The sequence below is a fragment of the Papaver somniferum genome, unplaced genomic scaffold (assembly GCF_003573695.1).
Source record: "Papaver somniferum cultivar HN1 unplaced genomic scaffold, ASM357369v1 unplaced-scaffold_10, whole genome shotgun sequence".
NCBI lineage: Eukaryota > Viridiplantae > Streptophyta > Magnoliopsida > Ranunculales > Papaveraceae > Papaver > Papaver somniferum.
In genome coordinates this window covers 3,070,182-3,091,310 of record NW_020618825.1, presented here as the reverse complement: position 1 = coordinate 3,091,310, position 21,129 = coordinate 3,070,182, and the positions used below count along the sequence as shown (strand labels likewise).

General features: G+C 38.0%; 3 protein-coding genes across 3 annotated transcripts; 2 read left to right on the top strand and 1 right to left on the bottom strand.

The window, feature by feature from the left end:
- Positions 1-3,324: 3,324 nt before the first annotated feature.
- Positions 3,325-4,575, top strand: LOC113326896 (F-box protein At5g07610-like). The gene has a single exon (XM_026574562.1). The coding sequence runs from the start codon at positions 3,325-3,327 to the stop codon at positions 4,573-4,575; it is 1,251 nt and encodes a 416-aa protein (XP_026430347.1).
- A 5,037-nt stretch (positions 4,576-9,612) lies between these two features.
- LOC113326895 (F-box protein At5g07610-like) lies at positions 9,613-10,587 on the top strand. The gene has a single exon (XM_026574561.1). The coding sequence runs from the start codon at positions 9,613-9,615 to the stop codon at positions 10,585-10,587; it is 975 nt and encodes a 324-aa protein (XP_026430346.1).
- A 793-nt stretch (positions 10,588-11,380) lies between these two features.
- Positions 11,381-13,378, bottom strand: LOC113326050 (polyubiquitin-like). Its single transcript, XM_026573853.1, has 2 exons — positions 13,231-13,378; positions 11,381-12,595 (listed from the first exon to the last, which is right to left on the bottom strand). Exon 2 carries the CDS (start codon positions 12,587-12,589, stop codon positions 11,669-11,671), a length of 921 nt encoding a protein of 306 aa, XP_026429638.1. The 5' UTR covers positions 12,590-12,595; positions 13,231-13,378; the 3' UTR covers positions 11,381-11,668.
- Positions 13,379-21,129: the final 7,751 nt, after the last annotated feature.

The following is a 21,129-nucleotide window of genomic DNA, read 5'->3' as shown; positions in this document are numbered from 1 at the left end:
TGTTAACGGGGTTCTGGTATAAGGTCCTTAGATGGCTTTTTGTCACTTGAATTGAAATGAATTGGATTTGGTTTGTTTTCTTGTAGTTGTAAAAGAGTTTGTTGGTTTATTGATGTGTGCATGTTTTTGTGCTTTTTCGATTTCCATCGCCAATCTTTCTGCATAGTTGATTTTCAAGGTTATCAAGGGTATGGGATTCTCAGTGTTATCACGGATATACTTTGTTGTAGTTTACCATCATTTTGTATATACTTCAGTGATTCTGCAATGTATATACTTCAGTGATTCTGCAAACTAGGTTTAGTGTTTGTTCAAATGGGTATCATTGTTTAGGATTAGGATTGAAGATGAATGCTGCTTCGTTTTCAATTTAGGACTTGTGTTATTTTTGTTTTTTCTTGTTGTGCAACGTATGCTGCCATTTTATCTCTTGTATGCGTAGTATCATAGTCCTTAGCTTGTATGGTGCCATGATTTTAACTTTTCTTTTAATTATGATGATGATTCATGTTTTAGGATTATCTTTTAATTATAACAACAGCTAATTCAAGTTAAATAGTTCTGTAATGTTGAAATTAGTTTCTGAACAACGATTATCTGCGTATTTAGATGGCTTTTGGTCTGATGAATCGAAACAAATTTGATTTAGTTGGTTTTCTTGTAGTATGATGAGAGTTTGTTGGTTTATTGATTTGTGCGCCAATCTCTGCATACTCTCTTGTTTTCACTTTTCGTCACCCAGAGACCCAATTGGTGGGCTTCTTTATATTTGTATGGTTATGAATGAGTTTTTGTGGTTAAGGTTTAAAAATGGGCTTCTTTATATTTGCATGTTTCTGAATGAGTTTTTGTGGTTAAGGTTTAAAAATATAGCATAGAAGGATCCATTACATGATTAGAGATTAGAGATTAGAGAACTTGATTTCCTATTTATATTTGGATCTCCTTGTGAAGTCTGATGACTGGTGACTAGGTTGAGGTTTATGATTGGATTTCACCCCTTCAGGTTTCGAGGTTTATGGTTGGATTTCACAAGCTCCCTTAGTTGGAAACTGGCTTCTGCAAAAATGACTGACCTGTGCTAACAGGTTAATCCTTGAGTTAGGTTGGAAAATTGTTCGAAATGTTCCAAACGCAATAAGCCCGCAATTTCTAAAATACCCGGACAATTAATATGCTTATTTGGTTATCCCATAGTGGCTCATAAATAAGCAAATATTTTTATTTCTTAATCCCATTGGAGTCGCCGGACAACGTACTGAATTATTTCCGGTGTCCGGTGGGGTCAAAAGTATTCATGATTAAAACGTGCATGTACGATGCTCCGTTTACCTATAGAATTCAACTCTCCTTTTACTTCTCCCACCATTATGACCTGCTCCAGCGCCAATACCAACCCCCCTACAACCCAGGATATGGAATTAATCGGGGGGATGTAGGTGGTGGAATTTGGGGGGACGTGTGGTGAACCAGGAGGTGGAATTGATGAAACTGGCGGTGGGGGGTGGGTGGGGTGGAGTTGGAGGTGGTTTATAAACGAGGTTTGATTGTAATTGGCGACGAAGGAAGAATAGGTGGTGGAATTGTAGGCAGTGGTCTAGGAGGTGGTGGCGGAGGTACAGGTGGTGATGGTAATTGGTTGGATTGGCAGAATTTTGGTAATTCAGTGATCCAGTTTTACTCGGCTTGTGGTAAATTAGATGGTGGAAAGGAAGTATTTGATGAATGTACTCACAGGGATGTTGTAACGTGGAACTCATTGATTAGTGGGTAGATATTTTTAGAAGCACTGGGTGTTTTTGAAAGATTCCTGAAAGAAATGAGGTTTCTTGGAATAGTATAATTGGCGGTCTTGTTCGAGCAGGTTATTTGGATGAGGCGCGACGTCTTTTTGATGAGATGGCGAGAAGGAACGTTGTTAGTTGGGCTGTGATAATATCTGGGTATTGTCAAAATGGTTATCGGAGAGAAGCTCTGGCTTTGTTTAGGGAGATGGAATCATTGGATTTAAAACCTAATCTTGCTTTCAGTTTTGGAGAGTGTTCTTTCTGCTTATGCAGAATTTTCTTTTGAGGGAAAAACCTATTGAATGCGTCCAGTTAGGTCTTCGGAGGAGACCACATCAAAATGTGATACAAGAGCAATCACCATAACCTTCATGGGGAAATATATGCTCTGCTATAAAGTATCCCCCAATGTTAATCATCGAAGTTTAATGTGAAGCAGCATGGCTATTAGAGCCTACATCGTATTTACAAGGAATCAAGTTGGCCCGAGAACTGTGAAGCATTAAGCTAGTGGGAAGATCTCCAAAGAGGGTTAGTAATGTGGAGGAAATGCTTGCAGGATAACAACCCGTTCACCTCCTCATGCATCATCTCTGTACTTGCAAAAACAAGCACGGCACTCCATAAAAGAAGACCAATTAACATCCACTATCACTAGTTTTAGAACCGACGTAAGTAAGACGACTAATAAGCAAGTTACTGATTACTAATTATATTTTTCTAGAAGTTGAAATTTTCTTTAATAAATTTGAATGAATACAAGTTTTATCTTATCAATCTCATGAAGTCATGTAAGAAAGATCAGATTGGTGGTTGGTTTAAGCTCATAAATAATATGTACATTTTGGTACCTTAAACTTAACCTACTACTAAAGTGACTTTTTTAGTGTAAGGATTGTTTGCCAAATCAATAAAAAGCTAGTGACTATTTATGGGTATTTAACTAGAAGCGGCTATTTCTTTACGTACCTGCTTCTTCTTTTCCTTAAAAGATTGTGGTAAAAGCTTTCTTCTTCTCTAATAAAAATGGTAAAAAAATAAATATTTTCATCAACAAAGTCACAATTAAAATCAGCGTTTTTCGGATGGGAATAGATTGGTAAAAGGATCATGGCCATGGATCTTAAAAAAACAGTATGTATGTTTGATTTTTACTCGGTATGCGCGATTTTTACTAACATAAATTACTTTTATTTCATTATTTTTTTTACCGTACCTTGCAAATTTGGCTGTAGTGCTAGTGAGGAGGGAAAATTGACATCACCATCTTTAATAAGGGTAGTTGGAATTGGGTTACCTTTTTACTATTTCGTGCAGAGCAGCTAGCAGCAATGAGGTTCACGCATTTGCCTTATTAGCCAAGTTTAGTGGGAGTGGAAGACAGCTGTTGCATCCTTTTGTGTCCAGCTGCATTGTTGGTCGTCTATATATATGCATAAAAAATTGCAAACTACAGAGAGTTGAGTTGATTTCTTTTGGTTTGGGGGAGGTATCTTCAGAAACAAAGAACTTACTAAGCTTGAATTCCAGAGCAAAGATGTCTTCTTCAACAAAGAAAAGAAGAAGAGGAAGAAGAAGCACAAGAAAAGGTAATATTTTAAATGATTCTAATTCTTCATCACCATTACTATCACCAGCAGCATCGTTTATAGGTAGTGATGTTGATATCTTAACGCTGATTCTTACCCGCATACCATCAAAATCTCTACTTATGTTCAAATCTGTATCGAAACAGTGGTTGTCCTTGATCAATGACCCCAAATTTGTTCACAAACATTTCATCCAAAACCCTAAATTCTCTATCACAGGATTGCTCTGGGGCAGTGATTTTGATTCGGGCTCGAGAGAGAAACCCATATATGATTACATTTTCTTAGATGGAAATATCAATAGTTATGTCCCTTTTGAAACCATAGGTTTTAAAATATGGAGATTAGTCAGAGAAGGTATTACGATTGTGCAATCTTGCAATGGGTTACTCTTATGTAGTGATTGTAAATCCCGAAATCGTGATCGTACGTATTACATCTTCAATCCTTTCACAAACCAGTACAGAGTTTTGCCTCGGTCCCGAATGAGAATTTGTGGTTTCCCATATCTTAGAAATGTTAGTTTAGCGTTCGATCCACTGAAATCCCCATACTACAAAGTTATATGTTTCTGGAGCAACCGTGATTCTAAATATAGAATTGAAATCTACGATTCCGAAACGTCTTCTTGGAGGTTGTCTGGATTTGATTCATGTAGTCTGCCAGCTAAAGCATTTCGATGGACTCATTGCATCTTCTGGAATGGTTCGTTGTACTGGTGCGACTTCCAAGGATTTATATGTTACTTTGATATTGATCAAGGATTAGATGGGGCAGTGCCACTTCCAAGTTCTGCACATACAAATCATGATACTAAGACTTTCGACATTGCTGAGTTTCGGGGCCATTTCTATCTTATTGAGAAAGATCATGGTCGTTTCACTTTCAACATATTCGAGTTGGATTCCGCTAACTGCTGGAACGTGAAAGGTGCGGTCGATGTGAGGTTAAATCCATATGCTGGGTCTCCTTATAGTTCTATTATAAGAGGTCTTAATACGGATTTTATCATATTCATTACGGAGAGAGAAGAAGAAAATGAGTCAACAAGGGTTGTGCTGCTAACAAAAGATAGAAGTGTTGTCACTTATGATCTAAAAGGTATGAGCTTCGAGAAGATTCATGACCTATCAGCAGGACAACAGTTGAATATAACTGTCCGGTTTCATCAATATATCGAGTCCTTAGCTTGTGTTTAGTCATTTAAGTGACTATTTCTTGGGATTGTTTCTTAGCTTGAACTGGAATTATGATTATCCAACTAGTACATCATCAATAGGAGAACAGCAACCACAACATCAGAATTATGTTTCATTTCTTCATGATCACCATGCCACTATGAATCCTGTGTTTCATTTACACTGCCGTTTTATATCTTGTATGCTTATTAGTATCTTACTTTTATAGCTTGTATGTGGTTTTCTAGTCATCTTATAAGCTTATTTTTTTGGATTTGAAACATCATCTTCCGTGTTTAAGGTTATATGATAGAGAATATGGCTCGTGAATCAGGGTAATTTTTCATTTAGGAGGATTACTATACGTATGTTTGCGTATATTGCATATGTTTTTTAGTGTTTATTTCCTAAATGGGTTTGGATGACTATTGACTTTTGATGATTCTTAAGGTTATCATGGGTATGGGGTTTTGATTTAACGTGTCCTTAGCTGGCTTTTCGTAATTAGAAGTGAAATGAATTAGAATTGGGTGTATCTTTCAATGCTGAAGATTATATACTTTGCAGTTCAACATCTTTCAATACCAAACATGGATGGTATATACTTCAGTGATTCAGCAAAATTTAGGGTATCTTTGAATAGGTATCATCGTTCAGGATTGAAGATGATATAAATGTGAATTACTTTGTTTTTGGTTCCATCTCTTTGGTTGAGTTAATTTCTGTGCAACTCTTTCCTTCAATGCATCTTTACTCTACTGTTTTTTGGATTCTAATCTCTCTGCATAGTAGATAGCTTTCTGAAGTAGTCATGAAGTCCAGTTTCTCTTGAGAGACCCAAATGGTGGGCTTCTTTGTGTTTGGTTATTAATGTGGTTAGGCTAAGTCTTATGGGTGCTAATCTAGCAGCTAGATTAGCAGTCCATGTCAGCTAGCAAAACCACCTAAGTCTTATGGGAGTGCTAATCTAGCAGTTAGATTAGCAGTCCACGCCAGCCCAGCGATGAACCATTCAGCGCCCAGCGATGAATGGTCCAGCGCTTTAAATCTCAACCGTCAGATTCAAAGATATATTGTCCAGCGCTGAACCATTCAACGAAAATGTGGTTTTCTCAGCGCTGAATCATTCAACGAAACTATCTAGCATGCTAGTTCACATGCTAGCAAATGGTAGGAGAGAGAACTCGCGTTAACTTTTTTGCCACACTTTTTTTTTTGAATTGCAACCCTTAAGTGCTAATCTAGCACCTCCAATCTAGCACATAAGACTTAGCCTTATGGTTCGAAAATATAACATAGATTATGGCTTTTGCTAACCTCTTTCTAGAGAAGCCTTACATGATTAGGAATCATTATTTCCTCTTTATATTGGGAACTCTCCTTATAATGAACCAAAATGCAGTTTCAGGTTTCACTCCTGCAGGTTGTTAGTGCTTACCACTTCTTGTTTAGATCTACTCTGATGACCTATATATATTGTGGGGAAAAGATGGAACTGTACTTTCTTTGAGGTTTACAAATGGATCTCACGCATTTGTTGGTTATTTTCCGTGTACTTCTTCGAGGATACTACTCCCCTTTGGTTTCCAGAATTTTGCTGTCACTGTCAGGAAATATTGCTCAAGTTTAGAATGATCTTTGGTTGTCAAAAATTGACAAGATCTGTAGACATGTCTTTGATGACTCCTATACAACCCACATACTTCGGAGTAATTGATTGAGAGAGGCTTGTTGCGTATCAAGTTCATACCGGATTCATCATTCATGGTTATGTTAGTTCTTACTTATAATTGCTAATAAGAAGCCTGAAGTGATTTCCATGAAAAAAAAAAGTATTATCTTTCCAAGTACACCCCCCCCCCCCACCCCCACAGTGAATCTTAGGTCACAAGTTCACCTGTGCTAGCAGATCTAAACGAACCAAGCGGATTCAGGGTTCTGCAAAAAAAAGACTTGATTGCAAGAAACTGTACGAGGATCGAGAAAATTCATGATCTATCAGCAGAACGACAATTTGATGTATCTGTCCAAATCATCAATATATCGAGTCCTTAGCTTGTGTTTAGTCATTTAAGTGACTATTTTTTGGGATTGTTTCTCAGCTTGAACTTGAATAATGATTATCCAACTAGTACAACATCAAGAGGAGAACAACAACCACAACAACAGAATTATGTTTCATTTCATCATGATCACCATGCCACTGTGGATCCTCTGGTCAACTATTCCCGAGTTGAAGCCATCTCTTTTATATGTATATTTTGCAGCCAATAACTTTCCTTCTTTTTCTTTAGATCGTGATTGCCTTTTGAACTATTTGGAGCAGTATATTAACTGTAGCTAATTAGGACAGATCCATGTTGTGTTAATTGTGTAATCTCCTTTTCATTACAGTTATGTGATGCTTAATATACTTTGTATTAGGAGTGGTCTCACCTAGCAACAGTGATTACTGTCATTGTAGATGCATGATCCTGCCAAATTTAAAAGTCTAAGCTGTAAATTTAGCAAGTATCCTGAATAGATATGGTACAAGGTACAAATATTTGGTATAAGAAAAGGACTACCTGGTACGACTTGCCCAACTGCCTTCAGCTTGTTGATAATTGCAGGAAAGATCTGAACATTATTCAGTACTCGTTGACACAACATTCTGATCATCACAGGGACCTAGCCAAGGAATAATATCACCGGATTGCTCGGAGTTGGACCCCTATGGAAGGAAATAACCCGCGGGTGAAAGTAAATTTCTGTGTATAACTATTAACACAAAACCCTATTCCCCAGGTAGGAAGTTTGCGTAGTTAGAGAACAAGCTGCAAGATGAAGAAGCAGCATGGCAAATGTATGAAACAGAAAAACAAGAAACAGAAGCAAAACAAAAAGAAGAAACAAAAGCAACACAAAAACGAGAAACATCTTGATGATCATCAAGTTGTTCAACAGCAAGCGTGTGAGACATCCCCAATTTTATTATGGGATGTCGAGGGGATACTTTCTGAGATATTGAGTAGACTTCCGGTCACATCGCTCATGAGGTTCAATTGTGTATGCAAACATTGGAAATCAATAATCCAGAAAGATCACCATGTCATTGATTTACACTACTCTCTTTCAAAAACAACAAATCGTGTATCGCTTGTACGTATGGGGAGGTTAACGAATCATGGAAACAATTATTTGATATCAATGGAGTTACTTCTGCCCGTCTGATGAAGAAGAATATGGATGTGTAACAGGTGTTGGAGCTATGCCTAAAAGGAAATACTACTCATTTACAATAAAGAAAGGTGTTTTTTGCACGACTAATGGGTTGATATGTGCCATGGACCAGAGTAAACGCCGTGTTTGCATACATAACATTAGCACCAGAGAATCAACACCATGGATAAGGTCAACAGTAACCAAACACTCAGCCTTTTCTTTAAATAGGTTTGGAATGGGATATGATCCTGTAGCAAAGGAACACAAAGTGGTTTCAGTGTGGAATTATACTGCAACAACTAATGAGCTGGTTTGCGAGGTCTTAACAATAGGACGCAATTCGTGGAGAAGGATTGATGCCCTCGTCCCACATCTTAATGGAAAGTGTCAGTATAATGGCATTGTAGAATCTGTTCATGTGAATGGTTTTATTTGTTGGCTGCAGTTTCAGTATGACTACTATGGAGATCCATGTATTATTCAATTCGACGTTGCGAGTGAAAAGTTTAAGCAAATAAACATACTGCTTCCTCATCCAATCAACGGTAACTTCCCTTATCCTCCTGCTAGTTTAATCAACATAGATGGCCGTTTAGCTTTGTTAGTTGTGCGTAAAACATCAACAAAGATGTACATATTTTATGAACAAGACAAGAATAGCTGTAATTATTATGGGATGGAAGAGACCTTCTCAAAGCCGCCTATCGATTGTAAACCTCGATGGAATAAAAATCGACACATTCCCGGAACAGACTTGTTCATGGTGGGATGCACAGACGATGATCACTTCTATTATTACAATTGGAAGAAGAAGAGTTATAGCAGTCGCATGATTCATTTAAAAACCCCTTCATCATGTAGGGATATCTGGGATGTTGTTTTCACTCCCAATCTTTCCCCTGTGAATTAAGTAGAATACTATACCCCATAAGAATATTATTAGTTTTGTGCATTATCTTAGATTCAAATTTATCTTGTGTTTTGTATTATTGGTGGTACTTATGTCGTCTGGTTAATAATATTTCTAAGGTTTGCAAATTTTATCTTGCTGGGAAGTGCAGCCTCACAACTTATTAAGTGTTTGCATGTCGGTCCATTTATTCGGTAGATGCATAGACACCAATCACCATGTATGCTTATGGCAAGACTGAACATAATCGAACATAACAACTACAATGCCCAGAAAACTGATGGAAAAATCACTTCCGTAAGCACTATGGCGCCTTATTTTTGGCTCTCACTTTTACACTTTGCTTATAATACTTTTGCTGGATATATACTCAGTATCCGCGACCAAACATAGCCAAGACATAGTGGTTGGCTTTTTTTCTTATTCCAAGTATAAGGATTTCGACATGAGTCAGAATCAGAGTGATCGTGGCATCATTGACTTGGCAGTATTTAGCGATTTCATTCCGCCCAAGGCTCCAACCAAAAATGCTCTTATTAGAGGCTTCAGTAGAGCAGATTTGGACCATTAATTGCATGGCAGTATGGCACCAGGACTAGAGCATGCCAAGGGCAAATTTGGGCTACAGCGATAGCGAGAGGAGCGAAAAGTTGATTTCACCAACCATCTTTAATAACGTTAGGTGGAGTGGATTTACCTGTTTCGTGCATGACTAGCTATGCTTTTTCCTTGTTAGCCAAGTTTAGTGAGAGTGGAAGACAGCTGCGCTACATCCGTTTTCTTTTGGATTGAAATTCCCAGGAAATACAACAAACAAAAAGACCATATAAACTCACACATTTTGACATTTTCATCATGCATGAAGGAGGTATTGAACTTGAGAAACAAATTTGGTAGAATTTATAATCCCTAGAACTATTCTTGAAATTCATAGAGTAGTAAAGATGGCTTCATCAAAGCAAAGAAGAAGAGGTGGAGGAAGGAGACGATGCTCAAGAAAAGGTAAGATTTTGAATGATTCTAATTCTTCATCATCATTACCATCATCAGCAGCATCGTTTATAGGGAGTGATATTGATATCTTAACTCTAATTCTTACCCGCTTTCCATCAAAATCTCTAGTCATGTTCAAATGTGTATCGAAACAGTGGTTATCTTGGATCAATGACCCAAAATTTGTTCACCAACATTTCATTCAAAACCCTAGGTTGTCAATCGCAGGATTGTTTTGGGTCTGTGAGTTATCCTCAACGACAAAACCCACGTACGGATGCATCTTCTTAGATGGTAATACCGACAGTCATATTCCTTTTAAAACCCTAGATTTTAAAATAGGAAACTTTGTCAGAGAAGGTATTAAGATTGTGCAGTCATGCAATGGGTTACTCTTATGTAGTAATCGTGCACGCTACAGCAGTAATCGTACTTATTACATCTTTAATCCTTTCACAAAGCAGTATAAAGTGTTACCTCAATCTGAAATGGGAAGTCTTCAGTTCCCATATCTTAGGAACGTTAGTTTAACGTTCGATCCATTGAAATCCCCATACTACAAAGTTATATATTTCTGGAGGAACCGTGATCTTGACTATAGAATTGAAATCTACAATTCCGAAACGTCTTCTTGGAGGTTGTCTGAACTTGATTCACGGAATCTGCCAGCTGACGCTATACTATGGACTCCTAGTATCTTCTGGAATGGTTCATTGTACTGGTGCGATCGAAAAGGGGTAATATCTTACTTTGATGTTGATCATGAATTAGTTGGGGTAGTGCCACTTCCAACTCCTGTTAATACAAATCGTGATACGATGACTTTCTACATTGCAGAGTTTCGGGACCATTTCTATCTTATTGAGAAAAAGATCCAGGCGGTTTCAGCATATTCGACTTGGATTCTGCCGACTGCTGGAAGGTGAAAGGTCATGTCAATGCGAGGTTAGATCCATATGCTAGGTCTCCTTGTGGTTCTACATTTGTCCTTGTGGATCGTATCATATTCATTGCAGAGAGGGAAGAAGAAGAAGATTCAACGAAGGTTGTGCTGCTGACAGAAGAGGGAAGAGTTGTCACTTATGATCCAAAAGATATGAGGATCGAGAAATTTCATGATCTATCAGCAAGAGGACAATTGAATGTACCTGTCCAATTTCATCAATATATCGAGTCCTTGGCTTGTGTTTAGTAATTCAACTGACTATTTTTTGGGATTGTTTCTTAGCTTGAACTTTGAATTATGATTATCCAACTAGCACAACATCAAGAGGAGAACAACAACAGAATTATGTTTCAGTTCTTCATGATCACCATGCCAGTACGCCACTATGAATCCTCTGGGCAACTATTTCCGAGTTGAAACCATTTCATTTATATGTATATTTTGCAGCCAAGAACTTTTCTTCTCTTTCTTTAAATCGTGATTGCCTATATATTGAACTATTTGGAGCATTTGGAGCAGTAACTATAGTTAATTAAGACAGATTCATGTTATGTTAATTGTGTCATCTCCTTTTCATTACAGTTATGTGATGCTTAATATACTTGTATTTGGAGTGGTCTCACCTAGCAACCCTACTTGCAGATAATACAGTGATTACTGTTAATCAATAGATGCATGATCACGGTAAATTTAAGCACAAAGTCTAAGCTATGTATCTGGCAAGTAGCCTGGATAGACATGGTACAAATATTTGGTATAAGCAAAGGACTACCTGGTAGGACTTGCAACTGCCTTCAGCTTGTTGCCTTGTTGTCAATTGCAGGAAAGACTGCCCAGGCCAAAATTTGTACCCTACCAACTTCTAAATACTAGAAGTTGGTAAATTCATTTAACAAAATCTTAAACCAACCAACTGCAAAGAAGGTTAACAGAATATAAAACAGCATCTATAACATAGTTTCGGAACCAGAAAGAGAGAACTACTTGGTCTTCGATAATATAGCAGAAAAATAAAAAACATTCATAGGCATACTGGAGAACCACCAGAAGACAGCAGCCTTTCAGTAATCACCACCACGAAGACGGAGGACAAGGTGAAGGGTGGATTCTTTCTGAATGTTATAATCAGCAAGAGTCCTTCCATCTTCCAATTGTTTACCGGCAAAAATCAACCTCTGCTGATCAGGAGGAATACCTTCCTTATCTTGAATCTTTGCTTTCATGTTGTCAATGGTATCGGAACTCTCAACCTCCAATGTGATCGTCTTCCCAGTAAGGGTCTTAACAAAAATCTGCATACCACCACGTAGGCGAAGAACCAAGTGAAGTGTAGACTCCTTCTGGATATTGTAATCAGCGAGTGTGCGGCCATCTTCAAGCTGCTTGCCTGCGAAAATCAATCTCTGCTGGTCTGGAGGAATTCCTTCCTTGTCTTGGATTTTCGCCTTCACATTATCAATTGTATCAGAGCTTTCAACTTCAAGGGTAATGGTTTTTCCTGTAAGGGTCTTCACAAAAATCTGCATACCACCACGCAGACGAAGAACAAGGTGAAGGGTTGATTCCTTCTGGATGTTGTAATCAGCCAAAGTCCTACCATCTTCGAGCTGTTTACCAGCAAAAATCAATCTCTGTTGGTCTGGAGGAATTCCCTCCTTGTCCTGAATCTTTGCCTTTACATTGTCAATAGTGTCAGAGCTCTCCACCTCAAGAGTTATTGTCTTGCCAGTCAAAGTCTTAACAAAGATCTGCATACCACCACGAAGACGTAACACAAGATGGAGAGTGGATTCTTTCTGGATGTTGTAATCAGCCAAAGTCCTACCATCTTCGAGCTGTTTACCAGCAAAAATCAATCTCTGCTGGTCTGGGGGGATTCCCTCCTTGTCCTGAATCTTGGCTTTAACATTGTCAATGGTGTCAGAACTTTCGACCTCAAGAGTAATGGTCTTCCCGGTTAGAGTTTTCACGAGTATCTGCATCGTTATCTGCATTAAAACAATAACCATTCAATCTAAGTAACCCATAAGAAATTTTTTATCCCAGAACCACACTACCGTGAACCCGTGTGCACAGATTCAGTCCAAACCCAAGTCTAAGTTATCAAAACATTAAGAGAAAAGATATCAAAACATTAAGAATTACAAGAGGTGCTCAAAATACAGCACAAACTCTAATAATAATCATCATTAAACAAAATCTGTAGATCAGAGTCTTAAGTTTCTAGTTCTGCTGCAACCTAAATACAGTTTTCACCAATCCGTTACAAAGCGATCCAAGTAATCCATATGAACAAACCCAGAATTCTCACACTTGACAATCAGCAAAAATTGTATTTTATTACATTCACAAAATTGTGACCTAGTTTTGAAGGAGATCAGATCAGAGTCTGATTTAATCACCGTACAAACCCTAAATTCAATTTAGATATCAAATTGTAAATAAAACAGAGGGAATCATCAACATCAGACTGCAAATCAAATCCAACAGCACCAACTAAATTGTACAGGAAAATACATATAATTGAGATAATGTCCTAAATCAATACCAAAATCATTAAAAAAAACCCTAATTCATTCAGAAACTACTTAATCAACAGCAAAGAATTGTTAACAACGCTTACCTTGTGTGTGTGAGAGAGGGATAAAAATATGAAAAGCTTGTTCTTAATGAATCGGAAAAGCAAAGAGATCAGGCAAAGGGCCGGAGGCGAAGAAGAAAATATCGATGAAGAAAATCGGAAGGAGTTGAGGCAGTGGTTCCGTCTATTTATAAAGACTTTGTAACCGAACCGAGTCGACTTGGAGTAGGAAACTTAGAGAGAAGAATATTTGATTTTGCCCAATGGGCATAAAGAACGGAACATGAAAAGATTGACTCGGTCAAATTCGTAAATGTTACCAAGAAGTAACCTTTTCTTCTTTTAAGGGGTGATGAGTTTTTTTACCTAGTGACCCTATTTTGGCACCACTAGGTATGCCTCAAACTATTTGAGTATGCCTCAATAAGAAGTGAAAACCGATCAGTTCATCCGTGCATCCATTAGATGCAAATCCGTTGAATGTTGGATTGCGTGCGGATGCCGAATTTAAAATCCACAATGTATTAATATGGATACATATGGAGTGAAAACCGATCCATGCTCACGCCTATTTATGGTTGAGGTGATAAATTAGTTCTAAACTATAGGCTTAAGCCAGACGTCTATACATGGTCAGTTTACAAGCCACTCCCACATTAAATTTCCAGTTCCGCCACTGGTGCTGGTGCACCGAGAAATGTACTTCGGGAAGATAAAAATGCATTTGACATTGTTCTATCATTATGATTGGTGTCGTAAAAGTAGGTCTTTTTTTTTTCTCTACTGGAATGTATTTCTGAATCTCAGTAATGTATCTATTATTTTGGAGGCATAATTGTGAATGACCACCCATCAAGGCCCACACATCCTATTATTTGAAAGACGCGTATATGTACATGTACAACTACTTATATTAAATAACAATAAACTGAAATCAATTACAATGAAAGATACAAATAAACAAGAAAGGTCAAGATACCTCGGAAATCATACCAAATTCTTCTTTGAAAGGTAGAGTGAAGAAACGGTGTGAGAATTTAAATCCAACCATTTTGGATGTTGTTCTTCTTGGGGAAGAGATGCCCTTGTGAATTAAGAGTATGTAATTTTTCCAATAACTTGTCATCTTGTGGAGAGTAATCAAGAGAAACCGGTGAAAATACTGTAATTGAACCCAAATCAGGGAACCACAATAGAAAGAATCCTTCAAAAAAGAAAAGCTAGAATACCACAAAAAGGAAGGAGAAATCCGCCCAAATTTAGTCGGAGACCTAATTATGTTTCTCAGAGGAAACCTAGGTCAATAGAGGACGACTCTAGAATCAACTAAGACACAAAGTGTGAGGGATTAATTTTCCCAGTTGACAGAGATGCTCTATTTATAGTCTTCAAACACCAAGGTTAGCTTAGAATTCAACTAAGATAACTTGAGAATCAAGCAAACACTTTAGGTTTTTAAAATAAAATAGAAGAGTATACACATAGGTTGGTTATGGAACCGTGTATAATGCATGTTCCGTTTAGAAATTTTCCAAAGAACCGAAAGCTATTTGATGTTCATTTAAACACCTAAGGAATTAATCATGATTTACACACATAAGTGTCTAAGTGATAAACGAAGTTTTAGAAGTGTTTAAGAGAGTTCTATCAATGCTAAACATATTATAAAAATAAATCTTTAAATGCCAAACATTGTCGGGACTGTTGGTACAACGGTTCGCCAACCGTAAGGCTTGTTCACAGGTCAGGGTGTTATGGTTCGTGAACCGGGTTCGCCAACCCTTCTAGACTACCGAACTCAATTGGCCACAGTTCGTGAACCGTCTTCTCAAACCGCTAGCCTATTCATCCAACTTATAAAATTATATTCACAAAGGTTCACCAACAGGGCTCGTGAACTGTTCGCAGATGAACTTGCGGTTTGCGAACTAGTTCGTCAACCTTCTTGTATTTCTGTATCTCATATACCTATGATTTGCGAACTGGTTCCCAAACCTACCCTGAGTAGAACTACCAATACGTTTATATGTCTCTCTTATGATGTTTGAAACATTTTCAAGTGATATGATCATTTGTATTGGAAATTTTTAATCGATCCAAAAATTAATTCATAAAACTAATATTATTTAAGGACCGTCGAACATCTAATTGCTAAATCATATTTCGAGATTTTTCACAAGACAAGCTTGACCCGAAACTTCTTCTTTGTAATTCTACTATAAGTCATAAAACATAGTCCAAAGATATAATGATGGTATATTGAGTAAAATAAAATGGTTCACTCTTCACATAACTTATACAAAAGTTTTCTAAATGTCTTCGTCTCAATATATAAAATGATGGTACATGGGGCACTCCTGCATAAGCCCCGAGTAAAATATATGGGCGTAGTAATAATGCTCAAAGGAGCATCCAAAAACATGATATGGAAGTTTGATCAAAGAAGGAAAAGGAACAGAGATGAAATAGTAACAAAATAATAAATCATGAGGGGTGGGACCACATGGCTTGCCAGCCATCCAATCCACCGGTTTTGGCCGGCTCCCTCCTCTTTTTCCTTTATTTTATTATTATTAGGTATCCTAACGACAAGCTGGGCACCAACACCTTCTAAATGACAATGCCTAATTTATGAAAGATAGAACCACCTGTCATATGATTTGCATCATGACTAGCTAGGAAGTTTTTCAGTCTTTTTAGAAATAAGATCATATCTTCACCTAGTACACCTAAGGTTGAAAATTCCAATACACCAAACCATGAGTAGTACATTTATCCAGATATTTGTTACATTTATGCGTGAATGCAACACTAATAGCATGACCGGGTGTGACGTTGCGAGTTCTAGCACTATTAAAGGGCGAGACGCCGGTGATATCAAAGCATACATAGTTTCCGTCTTCCCAATTGTAGACAAGAAATCATCGAGCTTTAGAGAAGTAGCATTCGAAATAAACCTCTTTTCCCGCGGAAATACCTGACTTATAACACATATCCGCTACGACATCTCACACCAAATCATGCCGAAATTTGAGGCCTACATCTTTTTCATAGTTTAGCGCATAGTTGCCAAACATCTAAAGTTATTTAGGGTTTCCTCTTTCATGGACCTCCTCTTTCGATCAAACTCTTAGTTTCCAAATATTACTCCATGGACCATATGGTTGACAAAGCAAGTGGTCCTGCAATCATTATGACTTTCAACCATAAAATTATTAAAATAATTATAGTGATCCTGTAATTTGTCCTTCATTTATTGATTTAGCTAGGCTTGATTAGTAATAATTGTGATGATGTTACTTGAAAATTTTCAGAAACCAACCATGAGGTTGGTTAGGCCTTGTTTGGTAATATGTTTTTTTTTAGGATGCTAAATGTCCGTTTGGGTATGCTTGTGTTTGTGGGTGCAAATTTAACGTAGTGACGTGTTAGAGTATGTGTAAATATGGATTGTTTTAGCTTAGTCAACATCAGATTTTGGTTACGTGGCGAACTCCTACCTTGACACAGTGGTTTGTTCTTTTCATTGGGGATATGATTAGAAACAAAAGAGTAAAACTAAGAAAGAACAAACTTTTGAACTTTTCCATCAGAGGGATATTTTCTTTTTCTTCAATCGCTTGTACCACTGTTAGATCGAGAAGAGTTCAGGAGAAAACCCAAACTCGTGAACCTTAACCTGTTGAAGTAGTCAGTCCAATAAACTAGTGTTAGTTGAGTCTTTAGCAAGTATGTCCTATTGTTCAGGACAATCAGTTTAGTTTGAATTACTCTTGTTGCCAGTAACACCACTTGTTAGTCGTGGTTGTTTCGATCCTACATTATTTCCTTTGTAAGGCTATATATAGCCATTGTCTTAAGAGTTTTCTTATACTTTCCTGTCTCTAGAGTTAGTGTCACGAGCCATCTAGAGCTGGTTTGTTAAAAAGGAGTGTGAAAGATTTGTGTGTGTTAGAAACAAAAGTTTTTCCTTGAGTGATTTGAGTAAGGTGTGGCCATAGAAAGCATATTTGTTCAACCATCAATTCCAAAGTTTGATGGTTTCTATGAACACTGGTCGATGCTGATGGAGAATTTTCTGAGATCTAAGGAGTATTGGAGTATAGTGGAAGAAGGAATTCTAGTTGTTGATGCAAAAGCTACAGAAGCTCAGATGAATGAGTATAATGATGCGAAACTGAAGGCTAAGAATTATCTTTTCCAGGCCATTGATAGATCAGTCCTACAGATCATTCTAGATACTGGATCAGCCAAAAGTATTTGGAATTCCATGAAGCAGAAGCATCAAGGAACTGCTCGTGTACAACGTGCACAATTTCAAGCTCTCAAAAGGAACTTTGAGGTGTTACAGATGAAGGCAGGAGAATCAGTGAATGGATACTTTTCACGTACCTTAACTATTGTCAACAAGATGAGGCAGTACAAGGGTAAGATAAGTGATGAAGATGTTGTTGAGAAGATCTTAAGATCGATGACACATAATTTTGCCTATGTGGTTTGCTCAATTGAAGAGTCTAAATATCTCAGTACTCTCTCAATTGATGAACTACAAAGTAACTTAGTGGTTCATGAGCAGCGAATGACTGCACATGTTGATGAGGAACAAGCATTGAAGGTGACATATGGAGAACCATCGAGAGGAAGAGGACGTGGAGGTAGTTTTCGAGGTCGAAGCAGAGGAAATGACAGGCCTAATTATGACAAATCTACAACTGAGTGCTTGGACTGTCATAAACTTGGGCACTTTCATTATGAATGTCCAAAGAAATCTGAAGAGAAGGCACACTATGCAGAAGCAGAAGAAGATATGCTGCTCATGTCTTATACAGATGAAGGGAAGACAAGTCAAGATGCAGTATGTATGTGGTACCTTGATTCAGGATACAGTAACCATATGAGTGGCAAGAAGGAGATGTTTTCAAGTCTTGATGAAGACTTCAGAAAAACAGTGAATCTAGGGGACAATTCAAAGATGAAGGTGATGGGAAAAGGAAATATTATGATGGTGGTGAATGGAATTACACAGATTGTCACTAGTGTGTTCTATGTTCCAGATCTAACAAACAATTTTTTGAGCATTGGGCAGCTAGCTGACAAGGGCTTGAAGATTGTTATAGAGCAAGGGAAGTGCACACTATATCATGCTCGAAGAGGTTTGGTTGTAGATATTGCGATGTCCTCAAATTGCATGTTCAAGTTATTTGCAACTGTAAAGAAGAAGGAAGAGATGTGCTTCTCTGTTGCTGATGATGTGTCTCAATTGTGGCATTGCCGATATGGTCATTTGAATCGCAAAGGACTGAGACTTCTTCAGCAACAAGGAATGGTAACCGGATTACCCTCGCTTGGAGCTATGTCAAAGGTATGTGAAGTGTGTCTTCTTGGCAAGCAACATCGACTTCCCTTTTCGAAGGAAACTACATGGAGAGCTACACAAGTTCTTCAACTTGTACATGGTGATATATATGGACCTATCAGGCTTATGTCCAACAGTGGAAAGAGGCACATAATCACCTTGATAGATGATTTCAGTCGTAAAATATGGTTATTCTTTCTTGTGCAAAAATCAGAAGATTTTGATGTTTTTAAACTGTTTTTAAGAGTCGTGTTGAGAAAGAAAAGGGTGTATGTATCAAAGTCCTTCGTACTGACCGTGGTGGAGAACTCACCCTAAGTGAATTTAATGATTTTTGCAGCAATAATGGTATACAATGGCAGCTGACAGCCTCATACACCCCACAACAAAATGGAGTTGCAGTGAGCAAGAGTCGAACCATCATGAACATGGTTTGTAGTTTGCTTGTTGAGAAGAATATTCCAAAACCATTTTGGACTGAAGCTGTGAATTGGGCCATCCGTGTGATGAACAGAAGTCTAACAAGGGCTGTGAAGAATAAAACTCCAGAAGAAGCTTGGAGTGGTATTAAGCCGTCAGTTCATCATTTTCGAGTATTTTGTTGCATTTGTTATGCACATGTGCCTGACAGTAGACGCATTAAGCTAGATAACAAAAGTATCAAATGCATATTCCTTGGAGTCAGTGAGGAGTCAAAGGCGTACCGGCTAGTTGATCCTGTTTCTCAAAAGATCATAGTAAGCCGTGATGTTATTTTTGAAGAAGATGAAAGCTGGCAGTGGGACAAGGAGCTTGAACAAGATGTTGTTGCTGATCTAGAATGGGAAGATGAAGACTTAGTGGGTACAACTAATGAGTCTGCAACAACTACAACAATACCAATTGAAGCAGATGTTCATATGCCAACTGAAGCAGTCGATCAAATCGAAGCTGACACACCAAGAAGCAATATCTCAGGTTCAGGTGAAGATTCTACATCTCCAGCTGCTCACAGAAGAGATAGAAGACCACCAGGATGGATGAGAGACTACACCAGTGGAGAAGGAATTTCAGAAGAAGAACAAGATGATGATGCAGTTTTCTTTGCAATGATGTCTGCCTCAACAGATCCAGTTTACTTTGATGATGCTGTTAAAAGTGCATCATGGAGAGCTGCAATGGATGCTGAAATTGCTTCCATCGAAAGAAACAACACTTGGGAGTTAACTGCTTTACCAACTTATGCAAAGAAGGTGGGAGTGAAATGGGTCTATAATACAAAATTGAATGAACATGGAGAAGTTGAAAAGCTTAAAGCTCGTTTGGTTGCAAAAGGGTACACTCAAGAGTATGGAGTGGACTACACTGAAGTATTTTCACCTGTGGCTAGATTGGAGGCTGTTCGTATGGTGGTCTCTCTTGCTGCACAAAAGGAATGGATATCTTTCAGCTGGATGTTAAATCAGCCTTTCTTCATGGAGAGCTTAGTGAAGAGGTGTTTGTTGCACAACCACCTGTCTATGTGATAAAAGGAGAGGAAGATAAAGTCTACAAACTGAATAAAGCCTTATACGGACTCAAGCAAGCTCTACGAGCCTGGTACAGTCGCATAGAAGCTTATTTCACCAGAGAAGGTTTTCTAAGATGTCCCTATGAGCATACACTTTTTGTCAAGGAGGGAGCTGAAGGTAAAATATTCATTGTTTGCATCTATGTTGATGATCTGATATTTACTGGCAATGATGAGATGCTATTTAACAAATTCAAGAGCTCTATGATGCAAGAGTTCGACATGACAAACCTTTGACAAATGAAGTAATTTCTTGGAATAGAAGTGATGCTGAGAAAGGATGGCATTTTTATATGTCAGAAGAAGTACACTGAAGAGATACTGGAGAAGTTTGGGATGGCTGCTTGCAATGCTGTTCATAACCCAATTGTTCCTGGTTCTCATCTCAGTAAAGATGACAATGGCATTAAAGTGGATTGCAGTCTGTACAAAAAGATAAATGGGAGTCTTATGTACCTTACAACAACACGTCCTGATATTATGTTTGTTGTAAGCCAACTTACTCGATACATGGACTGCCCTACTGAGCTTCATCATAGTGCAGCTAATAGGGTGTTGCGATATTTGAAAGGAACACATGATTATGGAATTCTCTACAGAAAGGGAGGAGATATAAAGATTGAGAGCTACACAGATAGTGACTATGGTGGTGATATTGATGATCGCAAGAGTACATCAGGATATGTGTTTCAGCTGGGTTCTGGTGCTGTGTCTTGGCTTTCAAAGAAGCAAGCAATTGTTACACTGCCAACAACGGAGGCTGAATTTGTTTCAGCAGCTACAACTGCAACTCAGGCAATTTGGTTACGAAGGATTCTGGAGTATCTACATCAGTCTCAAATCAGTGAGTGCACAATCATACTATGTGATAACAGTTCAAGCATTGCTCTCTCTAGAAATCCAGTTTTACATGGTCGTAGCAAGCATATTGATGTCATATTTCACTTTCTTCGTGATCTCACTAAAGAAGGTGTTATTAAGCTAGTTAATTTTCCCAGTTCAAGATCAAGTTGCTGATATCATGACAAAACCATTG